A 25,505-nucleotide genomic window follows, 5' to 3' on the forward strand; every position below is an offset into this window, starting at 1 on the left:
CCCTGACTGTTGCTGTAATTGTACTACTGAGTATCCTGGACTCCTGTGCTGCTGAGTATCTCCGATGTGCTGATATGGTGCCTGTGATGCTGAGAATCCCTGATGCCTGTGCTGCTGAGTATCTCCGATGTGCTGACCCGGTACCTGTGCCGCTGAGTATCTCCCACACTCTGACCTGGTGCTTGTGCCGCTGAGTATTCCTGAAGCGCTGATCCAGCACCTGTGCTACTGGCACCTATACCGCTCAGTATCCCTGACCAGATGTCCGTGTCTCTGAGTATCCCTGACCCAGTGCCTGTACCGCTGAGTATCCCTGACCCAGTACCTGTGCCACTGAGTATTCCCTGACGCAGTGATCCGGTGCCTGTGTTGCTGAGTATTCCTGACCTGGTGCCTGTGTCACTGAGTATCCCTGATCTGGTGCCTGTACCGCTGAGTATCCCTGACCATATGTCTGTGTCGCTGAGTATCCCTGACCCAGTACCTGTGCCACTGAGTATTCCCTGACGCAGTGATCCGGTGCCTGTGTTGCTGAGTATTCCTGACCTGGTGCCTGTGTCACTGAGTATCCCTGATCTGGTGCCTGTACCGCTGAGTATCCCTGACCATATGTCTGTGTCTCTGAGTATCCCTGACCCAGTACCTGTGCCACTGAGTATTCCCTGACGCAGTACCTGTGCCACTGAGTATTCCCTGACGCAGTGATCCGGTGCCTGTGTTGCTGAGTATTCCTGACCTGGTGCCTGTGTCACTGAGTATCCCTGACCCAGTGCCTGTACCGCTGAGTATCCTTGACCAGATGTCTGTGTCGATGAGTATCCCTGACCTGGTGCCTGTGCTGCTGAGTATCTCTGTCCTGGTGCCTGTGCTGCTGAGTATCCCTGACCAGATGTCCGTGTCGCTGAGTTTCCCCGATGCACTGACCCGATGACTGTGCCTCTGAATATCCCTGACGCGCTGACCCGGCGCCTGTGCTGTACTTTGCATGCAGGAGCTGCAGTTTGAGCGCCTGACGAGGGAGCTGGAGGCGGAGCGGCAGATTGTGGCCAGCCAGTTGGAGCGATGCAAGCTGGGATCTGAGACTGGCAGCATGAGCAGTATTAGGTGGGTACAGCACGTGTGTGTGTGTGTGTGTGTGTGTGTGTGTGTGCGTGTGCGTGTTTGTGTGTGTGTGTGCATGTTTGTGTGCGTGTGTGTGTGTGTGTGTGTGTGTACACATGTGCATGTTTTTGTGTGCATGTGAAGATGTGTATGTGCTCACATATACATGTGCACTGGGATGGAGCGTCTCTTCTGAGGGCGTGGTGGGGTGCCCGTGCACAGTGGGAGGGTGTTTTGGTGGGTGGCTGTTGCCCGGCAACTAGGTCTATGGGAAGACCCCCGGGGGAGCTGGGGTGACCCAAGGTGGTTTTCCAGACACAAAGAGCAGGTTGTCAGTGGTCCCGAGAGAGCCGGGTCGGGGGGGTTGGTGGGGGATTAGGCGCCTAGATGCGCCACACCTGCAGCGTCCCCCCGGTGGTCAGAGCACAGAGAGTGGGGGGGCTACTGTACGAACAGACAGCAGATCAGCACCAAGACTGTGGCAGCTTTGGGAAGGTGGGGCGGTGACGACAGGGGTGACACAGAGCACCCGCTCTCACGCCGCGCCCCGCCAGTGGCCGCTCTCACACCGCTCCCCGCCCCGCACTGCCAGCGGCCGCTCTCATGCCGCACCCCACCCTGCCCCACTAGTGGCCGCTCTCACACCGCGCCCCGCCCCGCACTGCCAGTGGCCGCTCTCACGCCGCACCCCGCCCTGCCCCACTAGTGGCTGCTCTCACACCGCGCCCCGCCCCGCACTGCCAGTGGCCGCTCTCACGCCGCACCCCGCCCTGCCCCACCAGTGGCCGCTCTCACGCCACGCCCCGCCCCGCCATACTCTCACACCGCGCCCCGCCCCGCACTGCCAGTGGCCGCTCTCACACCGCGCCCCGCCCTGCCCCACCAGTGGCCGCTCTCACGCCACGCCCCGCCCCGCCATACTCTCACACCGCGCCCCGCCCCGCACTGCCAGTGGCCGCTCTCACGCCGCACCCCGCCCTGCCCCACTAGTGGCCGCTCTCACACCGCGCCCCGCCCCGCACTGCCAGCGGCCGCTCTCACGCCCCGCCCCGCCCCGCCATACTCTCACACCGCGCCCCGCCCCGCACTGCCAGTGGCCGCTCTCACACCGCGCCCCGCCCTGCCCCACCAGTGGCCGCTCTCACGCCACGCCCCGCCCCGCCATACTCTCACACCGCGCCCCGCCCCGCACTGCCAGTGGCCGCTCTCACGCCGCACCCCGCCCTGCCCCACTAGTGGCCGCTCTCACACCGCGCCCCGCCCCGCACTGCCAGCGGCCGCTCTCACGCCCCGCCCCGCCCCGCCATACTCTCACACCGCGCCCCGCCCCGCACTGCCAGCGGCCGCTCTCACGCCGCACCCCGCCCCGCCCCACTAGTGGCCGCTCTCACACCGCGCCCCGCCCCGCACTGCCAGCGGCCGCTCTCACACCGCACCCCGCCCTGCCCCACCAGTGGCCGCTCTCACGCCACGCCCCGCCCCGCCATACTCTCACACCGCGCCCCGCCCCGCACTGCCAGTGGCCGCTCTCACACCGCGCCCCGCCCTGCCCCACCAGTGGCCGCTCTCACGCCACGCCCCGCCCTGCCCCGCCATACTCTCACATTGCGCCCCACCCCGCACTGCCCCGCCATACTCTCACACCGCGCCCCGCCCCGCACTGCCAGTGGCCGCTCTCACACCGCGCCCCGCCCTGCCCCACCAGTGGCCGCTCTCACACCGCGCCCCGCCCTGCCCTACCAGTGGCCGCTCTCACACCGCGCCCCGCCCTGCCCCACCAGTGGCCGCTCTCACACCGCGCCCCGCCCTGCCCCACCAGTGGCCGCTCTCACACCGCGCCCCGCCCTGCCCCACCAGTGGCAGCTCTCACACTGCGCCCCGCCCCGCACTGCCAACGGCCGCTCTCACACTGCGCCCCGCCCTGCACTGCCAGCGGCTGCTCTGACACCGCGCCCCCCCCCTGCACCACCAGTGGCCGCTCTCACACCGCGCCCCGCCCCGCACTGCCAGTGGCCGCTCTCACGCCACGCCCCGCCCTGCTCCGCCAGCTCTCACTGGCTCCTGTGTGTGACTTAAACTCTGGAAGTGACTTATAAGTCAATAGTAAGGAAACTATTAGCATGGCTTTTTAGATTTTGCATACTAAGTGCATGAGGGATTCCCCTTTGTTGATCTGAGAGGGGAGTGGGGACAGCAGAGCTGATATTCCTGGAACTTCCAGATCCCTCTGGGCCCGTCTGTCAGCAAGGCTGTGAGCAAAGCTAGTTTTCAGCCGGAAATAGGGATTTTCCACGAGGAAAGAGGAACAAAAAAGGCATTTACTGTCTCCTTCCGCATGGAGGCGCCTTAAAAGCCTTCAGATGGCAGCAGTGTGCTTGACTGGGGGGGTGCGGACCTGTGGCTTTGGCACCTCTCAGGACCTGGGCTGCGGTCCTCATTAACCCTCTGCTCTGTCAGCGTGATGGAGGGACGCTGCGACCCGAGATATTGCACGGGGGTTTGGGGAACGCCGCTGCACCTCTCCCCGTTCCACTCAATTTTTTTATAGCAAATGCTTAATAAAATGATTCATAATTCATAACAAAACTTAATTTGTGTTGGCCGGAACGATTAAAAATTCACACGCCTGTTATTCATTTATAATTTCCCTCAGCTCAGTAATATGGAGATTGTTCTGGAAACGGCCGTGTCACTAAATGGGAGGGAGGGCTGACAGGTAACCAGGCCGCAGTGTTTTACACTTAACACAGAATTAATGGCGGTGCCCTCTAGGGGGTGCTCACGCCCCCCTTTTTAAGCTTCTAGTCTATATTTCTAATTACCACCGTTAATCTGTTTGCCATGTTGCCCGAAGATGTTCGATTCAGGCTGAAATGTGACTTAACTGGAACGTGGCCAGAATGCTTCCCCAGGAGTTAGTCATATTTTATCTGTGCTTTGTGTGCGAATCCCCACCATCTGAATCTCTAACGGGACGGTGGTGTGTTAACCATAGCCAGTTTGCCCCCCACAGTTCCCTTTCCAGGATCCGTGCCACGTTCTCGTCAAATTCCGGGTCCTGTCTCACCATCCACCGAATGGGAGCGGCCCTGCCTTGCACCTCCTCCCCCCCCCCCCCCCCCCCCCCGCCCACCCCGTATCTGAGCATGCCTGGAAGTCAGAGGAGACCTTTGTAGGTTGGGTGGGGTGGCTGTAGCCAACCCCCCGCCAGTGCCAGCTGACCTCAGCGTGATCTCGGAGAGACGCATGTCCCCTTTGTACTCAGAAATCAACACAGTGTGTCTTATAGCAGCCTCTGCTGTAGGGACCCCTTCCATCTTGTCACGATGTGTCCGTTCGGGCCATTCTGAGCACGCGATCCTGCTAATTACAAACGTCGTCGTCTGTAGTTTTTACTGTGTCAGAATCTGACGCTCATCGCTCCTGACTGAAGAGGAGTCAAAATGAGCCACCGGTTATTTTTACCAGAGTAGCTTCTTATTTGTTTGCCATTGACATTTCATACCTGCCTCGCACCTGTCAGTCCTCCGAGATGGAGTGCCGCGCTGAGCTATGACTCCCCCAGCACGCCAGACCGCCGAAATGTGGTGCCGCGCCCCCCAACCCGGGCGGGGGATCACAGGTGACTGGAGGATGTGGGCTGATTGATCGTCGTTTGAAATTCTGTCCTCTTCAGCGTGAATGATTTTGTTTTTTTAGGTGGCAGGTGCCCATGCAGCATGTCGGTGCTTCATGTCAGTAAAATGCACGTTTTATATTTCTAGATGATGTTCTTTGCGTGTGTTAGTTCACGTCACTAGTGTGCTAGGGGAACCGCCGAAACACCTGTAAAGCTGAAGAACACCAGGACGATCCGCTCATCCATTTTCCATGACTGCTTTTCCAGCTGAGGGTCACCATGAGCTGGGGGCTGTAGCAACAAAGAAGGCACATTTGTGTGGGGCCCTGAGGTTTGGGAGCCCCTGCTGGCCACAAATAGTCACTGCACTGAATATTAAATAATCCTGCTCCTTACTTAGGAGATGCTGAATCAGCATTCAATGCTAACAAACTAACTACGTTCCTCTGACTCTACTCACTAGCTATTTTGATTTAGATTTTCAACCATCTCGGGGGGGAGGGGGGGGGGGAGTAGCTTACCATGTGGGGGTGCAGAGGGGGGGCAGAAGCAACAAGCATGGCGGTATTTGGTAGAATTTTCCATTGGCCCAGCCAAGTCTTTGTGTAGCACTGCATGCAACCACCAGTGGTGGAAAATACTTAGGTACAAATACAGATACCACCCTAAAAAGTTACTAATTATGGTAGCACTTTTACTAAAGTAGCACTCAGTAGCACTTTTACTAAAGTAAATGTTATCCAGTAAAATACTACTCTTAATTTTTTTTTAATACCTGGTTCTAAAAATACTTGCGTAAAAAGTACTATGATCTATTGATCTTTGAAAGTTATTTTAAATTTCACCCAAGACACTGATTTGAATGTAGTTTTGAAAATCACAGTGTATTATGAATAGGAAAACTCCAGAGGATACTTATATTCAGAAGAGGCGGTGAAACATGCTGGGTTTGCAGGCGCAGATTAGCAAAATGACTTTTTATTCTCTGGAAAATAACAGATCGATCTAAGGGCCAGATTTCATAATGAATTATAAACATTTCGCGGGCGGGTGCTTTGAGAGCTCTCAGAAGTGGAGAATGAGCTGACAGAGTCCCTCGTCCTCCTCTACGGAGAAAGGCCGATCGCTCAGTGCAATCGCCATTATATCAGCGTAGCTCCGCTGCTTCTGACCGATGAAGTTTAAGTATCGCGCAGCAGTTTCGCTGTGTTATCCGATATCGTGCACTTCTACATATTGTTTGTTCCATCGTCATATAGACAGTAAGTAATGCAAAATAATAAGAACAATAAAGAAAGAAAAATGTTGCTGAATAATTGTTGGAGGAAATTGCAGTCTCTACTCTGGAAAAAAATGATGATTCATATTTTATCCAGAATTGTGCAGCCCTATTTAGTTGTGCTGCATGCAATAGTATACAGTATATCTGTAATTGGGGGAGTAATAAGAGTCACGCAGAAAGTATCAGAGTTCAAAGTAATTATTTCACTAATGTGGGGCGGCACAGTGGTGCAGTGGTTAGCACTGTCGCCTCACACCTCTGGGACCTACTATTTGTACTTGATTACTTTACACCTCCGGCAGCCACGCAGTTAGAGACAGGAAGTACATAATCCAGTGTTCTGATTGGCCTTTGGTCAGCTGACCCCCCAGGGACTATGTGGCTGGTATTCCTGCAGAGATGTACAGGAACAGTAAGAGCTGCAGAGAGATGCTGACCAGCCCGTCTCTGCCTCTATACTTCCGTGGCTCCTGTGCCGATCGCTGTATGGAAAGTGCTTTTGGGGGAGGGGGGGAAATGGAGGTGCTGAGTTCGCTGTCCCCTGATGAAAATGCATCTCCTGTCGACAGGGTGGCTGTGGCTGAGCACCTGAGCAGATGGTTGATGCTCTTAGACCTTCAGTTTTTTTTCTTCCTGGTCTGTTTGATCTTTGATTCTTGTTTCTATGGCAGCGCTCAGACAAATAGATAATCTCGATATATCCTTACGCGTATGGTATTCCGGCTGCCCGGTGGATGCGACTTCAAAGCTGTAGGGGCGTTGGGCTCACACTTGTGTGCTGCTCTAACTCGAAGCCCTTTGTGTGGCTTTAGGAAACCCTGTAGAAGGTTTCCATGGCGTTTGGCTTACTATCAGGTGACTGTCATCTGCAAGGTCTTTCGGGCTGTTATTCACATTCACTGATCTGAGACTATATTTTGCCTTTATGGCAAAATACTATGAGGCCTGCATTTAATTATAATAGCTTAAAAAAACAAAGCTTTATGTTCTTAGTTACTGATATGGATGGGTGGTCCTTTCTGAGATGTAGATGTTTCGGCTTGACTTGGTCCTGAACTTGTCCCGCGTGCTCAGCTCGATCTCTGACCTTGTTCATTTTCGGTGATGTGATGGTCACTTCTTTGTTAGACATCGCGCTTGGACTGAGCTGGTCTAGACGGCAAGCCCCGGGTCCACGGGTGCTGGGCGGTCACCATGGCGAGGGTCAGGCTGGGCCGAGAGGGTAGCGGGGTCACCACTGATTGGCCGCGGCAGACGGGGGGGATGGGGGGAGTCCACCGAGGGAGCGGCGGAGAAAAGCCTTCAGATAGATCGGCTGCCAGCGCTGCAGAAGACGCACTACTGTCCTGGCAAACGCATCTGCTCAGCGTCTTTCTGATGACCAAATCTGTACTTACCGCATGCTGCTTGCCTTACAGATATATTTATGCAGCCATTGAAACTGTAAATAAATTATTATGTTATTCAGTGGGGAAATCATTCAAGAGGCACTTAAGACTCTTGTTCACGGGCATCTTCCACGGGATGCATTTTAAAAAGCTAATTTCGATGTCACGTAAAGTTCAAGTCAAACACTACACGAAATCGCCTGCCACAGGGAATGTGAAACGTGTAATATTACCGTAAGAGTGTGTATTCGGTTGCCATGACAGAATGCAGGTACAGTTTTACAAATGAATGCACGAGTAATGACAGCAGGGAAGGGTACCACGTAAACTGGTAATTTGATGCCACTTTCCTTAGGATGTCAAAATCGGCAAAATGCTAAAATGAGCTAAAAATTGAAAGATTTTAAAAGAATGAAGTAATCTTTCTTTAAACAAAAAAAAAACAAGAAGCTAATTGACACGGCGGACACAAGAGGCCGAATCCCCCATTACTGGATCGGCACAAATACCTGATTTCTTGCTAAAGTTTAACTGTAAAGCTGCCTGTCATTGACTGTGATCTCCTTCATCAGCACCCGTAACTTTACGTTAAGTGGATAAAATAAGATGTTTATGATCCGTTGTTTTTTTTGCATCTCGGAATCGTCCTGTTTGGACTGTCCTGTCACCTGGAGTTAAAAGGATGCGAAAAGAATGCAAGGACGTTTGAAGGTGCCTTTTAGGAACAGTGAGGTCATTTCCTTAAACGCCATCGCGTGGGACACGGTAATGAGTTTGTGGGTTTTGTGCTGTGATGAGGAATGGCCGCTCCGGTTGTCCCTCGCTCTTCAAGCCAGCACCTCGCTAGCGGACACGCAAACACACACAGGCAGTCTTTTTCAATTAGACGCACAGCAGAGTGCGTGATGTAAGGCCAGAGACTCTAAAAAGACTTTAGGCTTTACATCAAAGAGCTGCCTGGGACAGTCTGTGCCCCATAATATCAATCTGCTCTTCTCCTTTTTTCTTACGGACAACAGTGCGTTGGGTTTGAAGCCGCGGCGGATGTGCTATGTGATTTTCCTCTGTTTGAATTAGCATGAAGGATGTTAAGGGCATTGGGCTCTTCCGTGGGGGTCCCGGAGCCCATTTTGGTAGGGCTGGGGGCACAAAGGCGTCTTTTTGTTCCTCTACTGTTTTAGGCCACCCCCGATTTAACCCCTTACTCACCACAAGGTCACCTTCGTCCTCCCGCGGACCTGAGGCTTGATTACCTCAGAAATGATTCTCGTAACGCTCAGGCTTCCCACATGATGCTTTAATTGTGCTGATGGATGGAGGGAGATGCGTTTGGTGCGGTCTATGGGGGGGGGACTGCATTATTACACAGAGAAGGTCAAAGTCCAGAATGAGATTCAGGAGCCATGGCGACCAGCCCTGTATCACGATTTCACAGCCGCGAAAAGCATGTTTGGCCAATCAGCATGCAGATGAGGCTGTGTTCGCGACGTCCTTCTGTGTGACACGGTAGCTGCGTCGCCGGCGGTACTTCAGACGACATGGTCACGTGTGATGGATTAGGTTTCCGTCGTCGGGCTGAAGATGAGGAGCTGCTCCGAAGGAGTACAGCGGCCCCCGATGATGATCCCCCTATCTGGGGGGGCGCTGTGTGGCTCAGCGGGTTAGGATGTTGTGCCTGTAATCAAAAGGTCGTCGGTTCAAACCCCAGAGTTGGCAGAGTGATGTCACCGTTGGTCTCCTAAGCGAGACCCTTAACCCCCAGTTGCTCTAGGGAACGTCTGTCCCTGCTTTCACAAAAAAAGTATGTCGCTTTGGCTAAAATAAGTAAAATGTGCAGATGTACAGGAGGAGGGGCAGTGTATATAGGGGGGCGCTGTGTCGTGTTTGGCAGCTAGATGGCAGTGCCACGCCCCCGGCTGATGGGGTCGGGTCACACTACAGCAGGTGCTTCGCTCCGGTCTCACTTCAGTGCCGCGGTTTGATTAAAGTGGCCTGCAGTGTCCCAGCCGCCGCCTCACAAGCCCCTGACCGAGCTGCTTACCTTGGGTAGGAGAGCAGAGGCTTGATTTCCTGCCACGGATCTCATATCTGCCGAGGGAGACGACATTCAGGACACACAAAGCGTCCGCCCGGGCTTTTCATGTCTGTCTGCGAAAGCATTGTGTGCCGTCGCTGTATTTCCATTTTAACGAATTCCAGCAGACACATTTCCATGTCTGCCAATAAATCAAACGGATACGGTGTTCATAGAAGGAAACAAAAATTCAGGCATTTGCCGACAGCACTTTTGTAGTTGATTCACAGCCACATGTGACTTGATTGCGGTAAATCAAAGCCCTGTGTGACCGAGCCAGGCTAAATCAGCGGGCTGCACCAATCCCGTACCCGAGCCCGGCTAAATCAGCGGGATGCACCAATCCCGTACCCGAGCCCGGCTAAATCAGCGGGATGCACTAATCCCGTACCCGAACCCGGCTAAATCAGCGGGCTGCACCAATCCCGTACCCGAGCCCGGCTAAATCAGCGGGCTGCACCAATCCCGTATCCGAGCCCGGCTAAATCAGCGGGCTGCACCAATCCCATACCCGAGCCCGGCTAAATCAGCGGGCTGCACCAATCCCGTACCCGAGCCCGGCTAAATCAGCGGGCTGCACCAATCCCGTACCCGAGCCCAGCTACATCAGCGGGCTGCAACAATCCCGTACCCGAGCCTGGCTAAATCAGCGGGCTGAACCAATCGCGTGCCCGAACCCGGCTAAATCAGCGGGCTGCACCAATCCCGTACCCGAGCCCGGCTAAATCAGCGGGCTGCACCAATCCCGTACCCGAGCCCGGCTAAATCAGCGGGCTGAACCAATCGCGTGCCCGAACCCGGCTAAATCAGCGGGCTGCACCAATCCCGTACCCGAGCCCGGCTACATCAGCGGGCTGCACCAATCGCTTACCCGAGCCCGGCTACATCAGCGGGCTGCACCAATCGCTTACCCGAGCCCGGCTAAATCAGCGGGCTGAACCAATCGCATACCCAAGCCCGGCTAAATCAGCGGGCTGCACCAATCGCCTACCTGAACCTGATTAAATCAGTGGGCTACACCAATCACGTACCCGAGCCCAGCTAAATGAGTGGGCTGCACCAATCACGTACCCGAGCCCGGCTAAATCAGCGGGCTGCACCAATCGCGTACCCAGGCCCGGCTAAATCAGCAGGCTGCACCAATCATGTTGGACTCATTAGGGGAAAACCACAGCAAAAACAAAAGATAAACAAGGACACAGCAAACTGGGTAGCAGCTCTTGATTTATGGCACATAGAGGGAAACGGACTCTCAGCATTATTCCCTGTTTGATTCGGAGCCAGCTGGACACAACATCGCCTGGGTCCTGCTTCAGCCAATTAGAGCGGCCCGTTCTGACCGGAGAAGCACAGAAAGCACTGAGCTGTGACAGCGGCATTTCCACGAACCCAGTGCCAGCCATCGCAGTGCAGGACACAAACTCCCAAATCTCATTTTACTTATTCAGTGACCCAAAATTTTGAGAGAAAACAGTCAGATAATCCCAGGAGTAGCTGGATTTAAGGACCTTGCTCAGGGGCGCAATGGTGACAGCAGTGTGCCGGCCCTGGGATTTGAAGCAGCGACCTTCCGATCACAGGAGCAGCGTTCTAACCCGCCCTATCACCTCCTTTGGGCTTCTTTTACTGACAATACTAAGGATCCCCCAGAAAAAAATTTAAATGAATGTATGTTAGCTTCACTGGAAAGTGGGAAGTGTCTTTATGCTCATATTGTCATAGTTTGGAGAGATTTTGGGCCTATTAGTGCTTTGTTTCACTATACTGTATAAAAGGGTCTTGTCATTAGGCTGGTATTTCTCACACGCTCTGTCATCCTGGCTCTCTCTCTACATGCTGTTCTGTCGTGTTGCTCTGAAGTCCAGTCCAGGGCTCATGCCAGCAGAATTAACTGGCTTGGAACAGTTATAAACGCGACCAGCTGAAACCGATGTCTGTCACTGGCTCCAAGCGGTCGGCCTCAACAGAAAGTGTCAGTCCTTCAGAAAGCCGGCGAAACGGCAGAAGAGAGGAAACGTGCGTGTTTTGCTGGATAAACTCTAAACGGATTCACCCAGTTAAGATCCAGGGAGAGGCAGTGGGGCGGGTGTGGAGGCTGTTATTAAAACCTGCTCTGGAACAGGTGCTGTGGACACCTGCCTGCTGGCCCCCCCGCACACGACGCATTCTGATTGGTCAGACCTGACTGGCGCTGACTGACGTCTTGGCGTTCCACATGGTCCCAGTATACCCCTGCTTTCTGCCAGGCTGTAGCGGGGTAACCAAGCAGTAAAAAGCATCTTATTACACACACACACACACACACACACACACACACACACACACACACACACACACACACACACACACACACACACACACTGAGAGTCGTTTATAACCAAAGCAGCTCATCTGTGAAACCAGAACAACCCTAAACCCAAACCCTGTACCATAAATCCTAACACTGTGCCTTAAACTCTAATACTGTGCCATAAACCCTAACACTTCCCATAAACCCTAACACTGTGCCATAAACCCTAACACCACACCCTAAGCCCTGACACTGCATCATAAACCCTAACCTTAACCCTAAATCCTAACACTGTGCCATAAACCCTAACAGTACACCCTATGACCTATTATATGACCTGAACCCTAAAGTAGTCATGGCAGGCTGTCAGCGAGGACCCCACTCGGGGAGGGCCGCAGAGGTGCCTGATTCGCATGGGACTTCTGTAGCAACAATGAGACCAAACCCAGGAACTCCAGACTATTTAAAATTGCTTACTGTGGCAAACAGTGTGCAGTAGGTCATGTATTCACCTTGTCTGATTCTTCCTAAGTACACCTTCTCTGTGAACGTGTCACCTACCAGAAGTGGCTTACATGTGACTTTTATCACGCGGTGAGAGCAGGTGGCTTTATGTATCTAATGACATTTCTCTGAAGTGTATATTGTGTGTGCTGAGCGGCGGCAAAGCGGGTTACTGTTCACATTACGCTATTTAGTTGTTTTTTATTGTTTTGACTCATTCATGCAAGAGAGCTGTACAGCTTCTTTTTTTACTGATGCCGTTTAGTATCCAAATTTGTCCGTGAACTTGAAAGGTTTCGAAGTCTGTACCTGTATCCAGTAGGGTCGCCGGTTCAAGTGCCGAGCCTTTGTGTCAGGCCTTTAGCCTCGACAGCCAGATGAATGGCTGACCGTGCACTCCGACCCCAAGCTTTCGCTCTTACTTTTGTCTGAAAGGAGAGCAAGATATGATATGAAGACTGAAATTTCTGTAACAATTTCTATGAGTGCCTTGTCTATAAATCTATGAACACCTTCATAACACATTATAATGCATTTATAAAGCATTATAAACATGGTTATAAATATTTTTGCTCATTATGTCTGTATTTATTATACATTATGAATGCTTCATGAAACTCTCATAATGCACTATGTACTTCACAATGCAGTACAAAGCATCCTTAATTCTTAACCCTTATAATGCATTATGAAGGTATATGTAGTGCATTATATAAGTGAACTTCATTGGAACTTATGAAGTATTATAACAACGCTATAAGGCCTTAAGATTGTCAATAAAAGATGCTGTAATGCTTTATTAATTCTTATTGACCTCTATAATTCATAATGAAGGCAGCCATTGTATGTCACATAGGTAACAAATTTTCATGATTAAGAAAATCTTCCATCCATCCATCCATCCATCCATCCATCTTCCACCTGCTCATTCTGAATAATAAAAATTGTTCCCAAGAAAAAGTGATGACACGGAGAAGCTCCGACGTTGAAGCTCCGATGTTGATCCCTGAAATGGTACACTCCTCAATAGTTTTAATGAAATTCCCAGCTTTGTAAATGTTTGAAATTGTAGGTCACTTTGGGCAGGTCACAGGCTAAGTGCTGAAATATATTAATAATGACGCTGGCTAACAATGCAGGCCAGGGTGAGTGTGAATCTGACCTTCGTCCTGAAACCGCGTATCCTTCATACACCGCATGAGTACTCTTTTCGACAGCTGCGGCTGGAAATGCCCTCTAATGAGCAGAAAATGCAGGCTTTAAGTATGCAGGAGCTGTTAGAGGGTCTAAATCACGCCACGCCGTTCCTGCGGCGTGAGGAGACCGGCAGGTTGAGTGGCTTCAGCGGGACAGTGGCTCCTCCGGGTGTACATACACCATCATGAATTCATTTAGCTAAAAGTATAGCCAGGAGGAATAAGTGTGAGCCTCACTTAGGGCTGCGTGGCAAACGGGGGGCGGACACGAGGATGAGCGAGGGGATTGGTTTAAGAAAAAGGTGACACTGAATTAAAGGTGGTAGCTGATTGGCTGTCGATGTAAGGGAGACATATAGGAAGGGTATTGGCTATTGGGAAGGGGGGCTGTTTCTGGCAGGGGGGGTCTCTGATGGCTGTCTGAAAAACTAGAAGCCTGCCTTAATATGGCAAAGGTAGAGTGAGTGAGTCAATGAATGAATGAATGCGTGAACGTCCTCCTTACCTGATGTCCCCCCGCTTATCTTATAGGGAATTTTTAAGAGCCCGCAGCCAGATGAAATGCTAATGAACTGTGGCCTGTTGGAAGCAAAACCCCAGATGCACCATTTATGGGTGGGGCATGTTTGGCTCTTATGAAAGGTTTCCCCATGCAAAACGGAAAAGGCTTTGGTCCCATTTCCGGCGCCATCCTTCATTAGCCATGCTGATGAAGACTGATGGGTACACAGATTACATCAATCCTGTTTTTGGCCATGATTCAGGAGCCGCACCATGGCACTCATAGCTGTGAGAGTTGTATTGATGGCAACCAATTAGGCTTAAGGATCTCACCTGTCTTACTTCACACTCATTTGTCCATTTGCCATGGAGGGGAGAGGGGGGTAAACAGTGAAAAACAAACCTTCACCAGAGTGGTCTATACTGGGGAACGGTAATGGTCAGCTGTGTTTCTCGGTGAAACGTGTGATTATCCTCTTCAGGTAAAGAGCTGCCCATTAGTTCAGCGCTGTGAGGGCTCCTCAGAGTTCCCTGGTGGTGTGGTCCACCGGCCGCTTCTATTTGGCCAATACGTTTCCTCTGAAGAGCTCACCGCCAGCCCCCTCTTTCTGACACCAGGTAGCATCTGGGATAAAGTTTGTGTTCTGGATCGTGGAGCGTCGCAGATACCGAATGTGATAAAGTAGACTGCCAGGTCTTCTGATTGCAATTAATACTGTCACCAAATGCAGCAACGTGTGACAGATTTAATAAGTATATATTTGTGTGAGAGATAATGTCCATGTCTTGGATGGCAGCTAATTTAACATTCATTTATTTAGCAGAAGCTTTTTCCCCAAAATGACACATAATTGAGAAAGCAGGGTCAGACATTCCCCAGAGTAATTAGTATTAAGGGTCTTCTTCAGGGGCCTCATGACTTCATTCTGCAAATTATGGGATTTGACCCAGTGACCTTCTGATGGCAGGCACAGTCCTGACCTGCTGATTCTGAGTCTTCTACTTTTGTCCTAGAAGAGCGTATGCCAATCTGTCCCTGGCGGATCTACAGTCGGTCCACATTTTTGCTCCCTCTCAGCTCCCTTCCAGACAGTACACATTTTTGCTTCCTGTCGGGAGCTGGGAGGGAGCAAAAATGTGGAGTGTCTGGACCAGATTGGGAAACACTGCTCTGGAGTACGGTTTGTCATGTTGGCTTCATTGTATCACCATCTAATCCCCCAGGACTCGCACTTCCCTACAATGCCTGTTGTCATGTATACTAGCAACCTGTAACATTCACGGCATGCGTGTGTGATTGATCGCCGTGCGGGACGGTGTGTGATGATACCCCCCCTTCATCTACAGGTGACTTTATAATGACACCTATTCGGCTTAATGCCGTTGATGTGCATCATTCAGCTGCTTCTATATCGTCACTGTAACGTTTCATGCTATTATGATGTCAGACAGTTGCTATGGTAGCTCGGTGAGTCGCAGTGTTGTTGCACACCTCAAGGGTTTGGTGGGTTGAATCTTGTCTCTGCTCTGTGTGTGTACATCTCATTTGTTCTCCTCACGTTTCTCCAGGAACGTACAGTAAGAATATTTAACATCTCTGAATTACCCATAGTGAGTGTGTTCTTTGTTGGACTAGCATGCAGGGGTGACCCCTGCCTTGTGCTCTTTGCATGTTTGTCGTATGGATGGATCGTGTAATAATGCTTTAATTAAAATGTTCTTTTCATCACTTCCTCTGAATGCTTTTGAACCATATACTGATCCTGTACCAGGTATTTAGTAAATCATTGTAGTGAGGATCATCTGGAGTCTGTCTCAGGGAACAAGGTTGGGGTGCTATCAGAAGATGCCAGTCCATCCTGAGGCACACACACCCAAGAGATGCCCACTTAGCTTAACTGTAGGTCTTTGCCCTGCGTGAGGAAATCGAAGTACTAGGTGGAAACCTCACACTCCACTGGACGAACGTGCAAGCCCCACACACCCCGAGCAGAGATTCGAACCTCAGCCCTGGAGGCATGAGGCGACAAATAAAAAATTTTGAATACAGTGACGTATATTTTTTAAATGTTTTATTCCACTATAACTCGTTTGTCTGAAGTACATCCTATTTCATTATCTGCCTTTATGGCAAAGGCATGTTGTTGAAAGGTTTAAGGGTCACCCGCTTATCTTATGATGAAGTGTGCTCTGTGCTGAGGGTATCACAAAGCCTGTTTTAAGACAGGATCTTAATGGCGTGTATGTAGTATGGCCTCAGTCTCATTTATCAGAATTTGAAGTGAAGCACATTGTTTTTCGAGAGTTCTGACGTTATTGATGAGATCTGGTGATAGTTAGTCATGTCGCCCGATCCTGTCGTCTTAAAGATATAATTTGCCTCCTAGTGTGATTCTTAAACAGTGGCGATAAAGTCTGCCTGTGCCAAAAGCGTCTGTACTGTACCAACTGTCGCTTCCCAGGTGTCCATGTCCGCAAATCATTACCTGCGTACCTGTTTTAATTCCCTTCTCTCTCAGACCATTTTTAGCAACTTGTTAACTTTTGATGAAAGTGTAATATGTGAGTATTAATTGCAGTTAAAGTCTGCTTTGACCTGCCTAAACAAGGTGTCAGTCCATTAAGGGGCACGAGGTCAGTGAAGAGCCCAGACATGGTGCCGGTCCATCAAGGGACACAAGGTTGGTGAAGAGTCCGGACAAGGTACCAGTTCATGAAGGGCCACAAGGACGGGGAAGAGTCCAGACATGGTGCCAGTTCATGAAGGGCCACAAGGTCGGGGAAGAGTCCAGGCAAGGTGCCAGTTCATGAAGGGCCACAAGGACGGGGAAGAGTCCAGGCAAGGTGCCAGTTCATGAAGGGCCACAAGGACGGGGAAGAGTCCAGGCATGGTGCCAGTCCATCAAGGGACACAAGGACGGGGAAGAGTCCAGGCAAGGTGCCAGTTCATGAAGGGCCACAAGGACGGGGAAGAGTCCAGGCAAGGTGCCAGTTCATGAAGGGCCACAAGGACGGGGAAGAGTCCAGGCAAGGTGCCAGTTCATGAAGGGCCACAAGGACGGGGAAGAGTCCAGGCAAGGTGCCAGTTCATGAAGGGACACAAGGTCAGGGAAGAGTCTCTGTGCAAACTTCAGACACTTAAAACATGTATGAAATCTGCAGAAGACTAACGCACTCAGTGGTGTGCCCGATGTCATTGGATGATCCCTGAAGCGCAGTCGTGTGAGCCAGGTGGGACGCTGTGAGCCCTCCTCAGGCTCCTGCTCCATTTCTGCGCTGTTTGCCTACTCTCTGTTTTGTGGGTTTCTGTATTATTTTTTAAAACAGTCTTGAAAGTCGACCCTTCACAATATCCAACTACTTTTTAAATGATACATTTTTACGATGATGATGATGATGATGATAACGATGGTTTTCATACAGTCGCAATACAGAAGTTAAATAATTTGTAGTTTGCAATTGTTTCTCCTATGTGTGAACACTATCTCCAGCAGTGCTGTGTTGCCTGGGACAGCCTCCAGCCCCCGCCCCCCAGCTCCCCTGACCCTGACCGGGATAAGCAGTTGCATGGATGGATGGACTATTACCACATCCCAAATAAGAAGCTGGACGATGGTTGGCTGAGCACTATTGCCGGCGATTTTCTGAAGTGGACCGGGTCAAAGCCATTGAGAGTTCACAGTAATAAGTGACGGTACTTTGAAAAGAAAATACTGATTTCATATTATTTCAGGATGACCTGCGCGATACACAAACTGCCACCGTGATCCTTATGCAGCACCTTAATTGTCCAGTCGAATTTCTTTTGTGTCTGTTGCCCCCTTATTGGCGAAAGCGGTCCGTGTCATTATTGCCGCCCCGGTGAGTAATAGGTACTCCGTTATATTTATTCTGTGCCGCTGTGGGACTCTACACCTTACAGTCATAGAGAAAGTGGCAGCGGCGCTGTCCTTCTGCTGGGGGGAAGTTCAGAGGAAATAACGGATTGGCCATCTCCTATTGAAGAGAAATCCACAGAGAATAAAGGGCCCTTCCTCCCTTTGTGCTCCTGCTTTCCACAGAGGTGCTTCTCCCCCCCACCGAACCGCACTTTGTCACATCTGAGAGGACAGATTTGCTTTCCGCACCATGTGACGTCAGGTTATATAAGTATGCGATGCATGGTTTAAGGTCCCACTTGTGTGTAAGATGCTTCTTGCATGAGTCCGTGCGGCGGTTGTGCCTCTGAGATCCGAATGCCCCATGCGGATGCTTCTTTGATGCTTTCCGCCTTGATATATCAGCTTCTGAAGTTCACCCTTTTACAAACGGTCCTTGACTTGGATCGACTGCCTGGATTGAGCCGCCCACCCCATCACTCTCCTCTTCGGCAATTTGACTGTGTGCTCGTTGGACACTCCATGCTGACCCCCCCAGTCGCGAGGGCAGCCGGGGGTGTGTTGTTGATATCAGACAGGAGAAATTGCAGACCTTTTGGGGAACTTTTTTTTTTTTTCCAGAAGCCCAGGCTGGGCTGCAAGCCTGAGTGTGCTTAATGTCTAAACGGGCCCTCATGGTCTGTGCGCCGTGTGCTTTACCGATATCCCCACAGCTTCAGGGAATACCAGGAAGCATTCCCATTCTGAAGCGAGGGTTTCCATACTGAGTTTTCATTCGCTCCAGCCTGAAGTAGTGGCCGCAGTAAAAAACAAACCTTTTGATAATGTCACGTGAAAGACGGATCTGTTGCAGCGTGACGATGACTTCGCCGGGCTTGCTGATACCATCCCCCCGGGACAGCCATCACTCACGGGGAAACACGAGCCCACTGCATCATTGGGTCACTTTGGGTCCTGTGCTGGGATGTCACATTGTGGAAGGGTTGTGTGATTTAGACTGCAGATGGAGGGGGTTAACCAGGACGGGGGCACATTGGGTGTGTCACATAGAAGAAATATTCACATGTAAGTCATCGTGGATTCGGCGGGGGGGGGGGGGGGGTTTGAAATGCTGGGGGAGGCTTTGTTCTTTGTAGTGTTGAAGGAGAAGCTCCAGCCACCTGTCCTCTGAGTTTACATTTGCATTTATTTACGTAGTAGATGCTTTTCTCCATGTAGTGACTTAATGATGGGAGAGCAGACCTTGAATCCTTGACTCAGTTAAGTTATGGAGCAGTTGGGGTCAAAGGCCCAGTGGTGAAATCATTCTGCCAAACCTAGGATTTGATCTGGTGACCTTCTGATGACAGCCACCACGCCTAATCTGTCAGCATCCTAACTGTCTTCGTTTTTATCTGCACAGTCTTGGTCCTCCAGTCCCTAAAAAAGCACATATACCATCATTTTAGCTCCTTTTGCCGCGATGGCAGTACGGATTCGAAAGCGCTCCGTCAGCACCCATTCACTTTCTCCTTTTGGGGACCCATAGAGATCTCCCGTAGGGATGTGGATGTCCTTGAAGGATAGCTGACACCCGCGAGGCTGGTGGAGTCCCCAGAGCATCCTCATCACTCAAGGACACCAAAAGTTGTGGAAGTTAGCGTTGGGCTAGTGTTCGCTTGCCGTCGCTGAAAGATCCTTCTGCGAGTCACAGTTATTTATGAGATCCTGACCTGTAGCCTAAAATATATGCATCTGAAGCCTTGTGGGTCTTTTGGAGTTTCAGGCTTGTCTTTCGCTACAGTTTGACGTAACCCAGGTGTCCCACTGGGATGGAGCAGGCCGCAGTTCAGATCCGTTCCCCTTTGTGGCCGTGTGTCTGCCTCTTAATGAGGTAACACATTTATGGAACACCTCCAAGCCGAGATTTGTGTGAATGATCCAGGGGTGTCCAGCTTCGCGCATCGTGCTGGTGATCACCGTCGGCCGGGTGACGTGTCATTTAGACCGTGTGCCTGCGGCTCGCCACACAAAGGGAACATCCCATGCAGAGAGAGAACATTAACTTTCAGCGCAGTGGTCTGCTTTATAATGAAATTAATCAGCGCCGCAGCTCAAACGGGACGCAGCCTGACCTGCGGGCGGACAGCATCGGGTTCTGTGGGGTCCATTTGCAGAATCAGCGCTCGATGCATAATTCACATTAGCAAAGTTAAAGCTAGATGCAGCGTAAACATTTCCTTTTTTATGAAATAAAGACAAAATATATCGTGTATTTCATCCTAGTCAGGGTGTCAACCTGCATTGTACTCTCTGTTTCCTGGGACAGGTTCAGGCTCACTGCACTGGATAAGGTGTTATGGATGGAAGGGAGGGAGGAAAAGAAAGAAAGAAAGAAAAAAGAAAAAAAGAAAACAACCAACTGATAGCTACCAGACATTTCATAAGGGGTGTGGTTTTCTTGTCATCTGTTTCCGCCCACCCACTGCTTATCCAATCAGGCTTCAGTGATCTGTAGCCAATCAGAGGAAGCCCGTAGAGCTGGGCACACCCTGGGTGGGACATCGTTTCCCTGCTGGTTGTTGTCCTTTAATTAATTCTAAATGGTTTTAATTGAACAGAACAGTCTCCTATCCGGCTTGCCGTCTGTCGTGACAGGCTGGTTTGTTGCTCTAAGCCCATTTCAGTGCCTAAGAGACTTCATAAACCTGAGGGGAATGTTGCCGGAATGGTGTCAGGTGCTCTTGCTGGCGAGCGGGGCGGGATTAAAGTGCTTTTTATGGTTATTATTTTAATGGGTGGCTCGTTTGCACACCGGCATTGACATTTCTCCACCGGCAGCATAAAACATTCCAGTGGTGTCCCACCGCGGAGGAATGGTGTCGCGCTGAACTCCATGGCAGTGATACTTTATCACTATTTCATTTTGCTCCAGTCGGGCCCTCCTGCAAGGCTCTGAAGAGATATGGGACCATCTGGTGAGCATCACTATTTCATGCTAGTTGCTCTCTTTCTCTAAAACATATATAATTTATGCAGTATGTGACAATGATTCTGTGAAATGTAGGAGCAGACTGGATCACGTTTTAGCTCGAGATGTGATGGTATCGCTGTTGTGTGAATGCCATTTGATATCACAGGAGAAATATTCAGGTGCTAACACTCAAGAAATCGCGAAGTCTGTTTGTTTTTCAGCATTTGACCCTAAGGTGGCATCATAGTTTATGTTGTCGTGCCCTGGGGTCTGAAATGAATCTCTGACCTCTTTCTGGTGCTGTCTGAAAGAATGTGAACCAGGGCATTGCATGTTTGGATCCACGTACGTGTCAACATTGTGCTCGCGGAGCCTGTTCTCACCTGGAGTCATCAGCGTCCCGATTCAGCTATGTTTGGGGGAGGTTCAAACACGTCGTATTTTGCCCCCCAAGTCTTCGTGATGCTCTGTCTGAGGTCAGTGAAGGTTTCAAGGAACCAGAAGCCGGTCCAGCTAAAAGGAGGCTGTCCCCATCTGGGGATGCAAAGCCACGCCCAGATGACATCATTGCACTGTTCACAGCGGCCAATAGCATGTGCTACTGTTCGCCTGCTGGCACATGTCATGTGACCATGGGACTGAGCATTGTGTCATCTCCCAAAGCTCAGTTCTATTTTTTTAGCACGTGGTTTTTCTCATAGGGCACCAGAGGCATAAAACTGCTACCCAGTAGGCCAGGAGGAGATGAGGTAATGTGTAGCTGTCCTCTGGGGGAGCAGCTACCTTGATTCTCCACGCCCGCTTCCCCAAAAAAACCCGGAGGAAGCAGGAAGGCGACAGACAAAGGGCACATTGTGGCGCGCGGTAGAAGATGCTGCGGAAGGCAGGGTTTGGAGGAGGCAGTTGCCATGGCGCCAGCTAAACGCTGGCAGCGCTGCCCTGGAGCACTCTGCAGGTCCCTTGGCATCTCTCCAGCATGCCGAGCTCCTTCCGTCTTTCATCTGGAGCGTGCAAACTTCTCGGTGCGGCGCCAGGCGGCCGCGCCGGTCGCTGCAGATCTTAATCATGCAGCGTGCTGCGTCTCCCGCTGCGTTTCTTTCTGTATTTATAGAATGTATTAAGCGGTGCAGGAACCGCGAGTACTTTCGTAGTTTTCGTGCCGGTTTAAATTTGCTGCTGGTTACTCAAAGGAGAGGCTGTGCCTTTGTAGCGCTACCCGACTCCAGGATCTGACTTTAACAAGAAATCTCCTGCAGTTATAGGAAGATTTTTGTTTTAATATTTTCCAGACGCTTCTCTCAATGTTTGAGGTACAGTGACTAAAGGGTCGATGTACTTCTGTGAAGGTTGTCAGCCTTTTTCGGTGGGATGTTACCAGGTTCAGGTATTTACAGAATCTAGATATCTTTGTTGGCGGGGAAAGCTACATGCTCGCCTGTGTTAGCCTCATGTGTTTTTTTTTCTTTGAAAAAATTTCTGTGTCTCTTCATGTCTATATTTGAAGCCCCCAGAGATCACAGACCTCAAGCAAATGATGAGAAAGAATCATCACTTCATTTTTTCTAGTAGTGTGAGTTTACAAATCAGTGAAAAATATCTGATTGGGTCATATCTACATTTTGAACTGTAGTATGGTTAGATTCTCTAGGATGATCATGCTGGATATTGAAATAATGACAATGTGAGACATACCATGTCTCAATGTGTGGACAGGTAAAGAGTTGTGATATATAACCAAACAAGTTGAGCTATAGAACCAGCCGCAGTGAGATATATAAGCAAAAAAATTGAGCTATAGAACCATCTGCAATGAGATATATAACCAAATGAGCTGAGCTATATAGAACCATCCGCAGTGGGATATAGAACCAAATGAGCTGAGCTATAGAACCATCCGCAGTGAGATATAGAAACAAATGAGCTGAGCTATAGAAACATCCGCAGTGGGATATAGAACCAAATGAGCTGAGCTATAGAACCATCTGCAGTGAGATATAGAACCAAATGAGCTGAGCTATAGAACCATCTGCAGTGGGATATAGAACCAAATGAGCTGAGCTATAGAACCATCTGCAGTGAGATATAGAACCAAATGAGCTGAGCGATAGAACCATCTGCAGTGAGATATATAACCAAATGAGCTGAGCTATAGAACCATCTGCAGTGAGATATACAACCAAATGAGCTGAGCGATAGAACCATGCACAGTGAGATATAGAACCAAATGAGCTGAGCGATAGAACCATCCGCAATTGGGATATAGAACCAGATGAGCTGAGCGATAGAACCATCCGCAGTGAGATATACAACCAAATGAGCTGAGCGATAGAACCATGCGAGGTGACATATTTACAGTAACCGAATGAATTGCGCTATATAGCCAAATGAGTTTAGCTATGGAACCATATAAGGTGTCTTGCATGCTATTAATAAATTGTACAGTACAGCTGATAGCGATAGTTTGGAATCTGGTTGTGTACCCCCTGTCTGTCTGTTCCCACGGCTTCAGCACTTATGCCCCCCCACCCCCCGACACGGAACTGGCCACTCTCACAGTGTTGCCAAACACTGGATGGTTCCCGCATCAATAAAACATGCTCTCTCTTTCTTCAGTCGATACAATACAATACTTTTTTATTTTTAAATCAGGGACTTCTATGGCTGTCCAGACAAACGACATGCTGGCATACGACGTGTCATTTAAAATCCCACACTCTTCCAATTCTCCAGAATCAGACAGCTGGCTGTACTGAAACACCAGAAACTCATCTCTGTTGATTGGTTGGTTGATTGATGGATTGATTTGATTTGAATGATCGATTGATTGATTGATGTATTTGTATTAATGTGTAGCACCATAGGGAGCCTAAGGGAAATGGTCTTTCGGTGCTCTGTGTACTTGAACATGGATGTGTTGACCATAAGGAACGTTCAAGTCTTGGTGGCGCGCAGAGGTCTGTGTTTGGCTTTGCTGGGGATGGATCCTGTTGCTCGCGTCTGTGCCGAAGAGGAAACGTTCGTGTAGAGCAGATGACTGCCGCCCGCCTTTCTGCTCCCAGCCGGTTACTTTCTGTCTCATTTCTTATTTTGACCTGAGATTTCTTGCCTCCGCCGTGCGGGTGAAGGATTAACAGCCGTTTGGTGGCTGTGGCCAGAAATGGGTTTGGCTGAAGCACCGTTCCAGACTGGCATGGTGTTTTTTTTGCAGTCTCTTGCTCTGGTATAAACGAAGACAGATCTTGCCACTCTGACAGGGTGGCAGAATTGATGGGGGGGCTCCAGGCTGGCGAACGGCCATCTGGTCTTGTGAAGATGCAGTGGCTTTTTGGCACGGGCTTGTCTGTGGTTTATCTGGCACAGGCAGGTCTGTGCTGCATTTGGCATGGGCTTGTCTGTGGTTTATCTGGCACAGGCAGGTCTGTGCTGCATTTGGCACGGGCTTGTCTGTGGTTTATCTGGCACAGGCAGGTCTGTGCTGCATTTGGCACGGGCTGGGCTGTGGTGGATTTTGTACTGGCTCACACGAGATCAATAGCCATAGTAAACAAAGCATTGTTTTTTTATCTCTTACAGTTCAGCGGACGACCAGTTTCGTTGGAATAATCAAGGTATGACTTCTCCTTTTATTACTCTCTGCGCCTTTTGTTCTTAGAATAGATGAGAAGTGAGCCAAGTTCTGAGAACTGTGACGAGCGCCCTGTCGGTATGCTGCTGATTGCTGACAGACACAGGCTGGACAACACGGCCCCTTTCTCATGAGAGCACTTCTCTGCCTGTATGTATGACTTGTTTTATTGGAAAAAAAGAGTTCCCATTGGTCACTGTGTAGCATCATCCAAAATCATGAAGGAAAACGATTGGTGGATTGTGGATTCGGCCCCTGCATTATCAAGCCCCCACCCCCCCCCCCCCCCCCCGTTTATGGTGTGTCCTGATGCTTTACTTTTGGCTGCTTGTTAAGCAGCAGTCATCCGACCCCCAGGGTTCCTTAAAAATATGTTAAAATATCTTACAATACAGTTTCAAATTCATTGCAGGTCATAAAATATCTGCAGATGTTGTTTCTTGGAAGAGCTACTCATCCCACACGTGTCCAATGTATCCCCCTTGAAATTTGGCTTCCCTGTTTTTCCACGTGTTTTTGAAAGCAGTACGTGTAGAGAAGTTTGGCCTTGTAGGACTGTTGCACGGGACCAGATATCCTGCCTCTCTCTCTGTCTCTCTCTCTCTCTCTCTCGTACACACACATCTGAGCATTGCCTTCCATTTTAAAATCATGCAACATCCCTGGCCTTTCTGTAAAACACAATAAAACAAGTAAAAGTTAGGAAAAAAATGGAAGGGAGAAAAACAGAGATCCCCACTCAGGCCAACTCCGGGAGGATGGGTGCAGAACTGGCCTCAGTGTCTCATGTATCTATTATGTGACAATATCTAAACTGGAATCCTCACGTTGATTTTTTTGCATGTCTGCCCTTGTCCTGGTCTTTTCTGTTTTAAGGTCCAATTCAATTCAGTTCAATTTATTTTTATATAGTGCCTTTCACAACAAAGTTGTCCCAAAGGACCTTACAGGGTTGTGTTGTGATACATACAGCATAAGTAGAGGGAGATACAGAATGGGAAAGAAGGAAGGAAAGAATGGTCCCATCTGATCAAATGGTGCCAAGTTAATGTTTAACTTTAGTTCGGGGATGGGTGCCAAAAATGTCATTAAAG

At 50.1% G+C, this 25,505-nt stretch overlaps 1 protein-coding gene across 1 annotated transcript in view; it reads left to right on the forward strand.

Moving 5' to 3' along the window:
• The window catches only part of LOC125740680 (catenin delta-2-like), a 143,080-nt gene that overhangs the window by 1,621 nt on the left and 115,954 nt on the right, over positions 1 to 25,505 (forward strand). The window contains exons 2-3 of the mRNA XM_049012159.1: positions 992 to 1,104; positions 24,360 to 24,394. Of these exons, the coding sequence (XP_048868116.1) occupies positions 992 to 1,104; positions 24,360 to 24,394 (148 nt within the window). The remainder of the gene's footprint in view (positions 1 to 991; positions 1,105 to 24,359; positions 24,395 to 25,505) is intronic.

The sequence above is a fragment of the Brienomyrus brachyistius genome, chromosome 4 (genome assembly GCF_023856365.1).
Source record: "Brienomyrus brachyistius isolate T26 chromosome 4, BBRACH_0.4, whole genome shotgun sequence".
Taxonomy (NCBI): Eukaryota; Metazoa; Chordata; class Actinopteri; order Osteoglossiformes; family Mormyridae; genus Brienomyrus; species Brienomyrus brachyistius.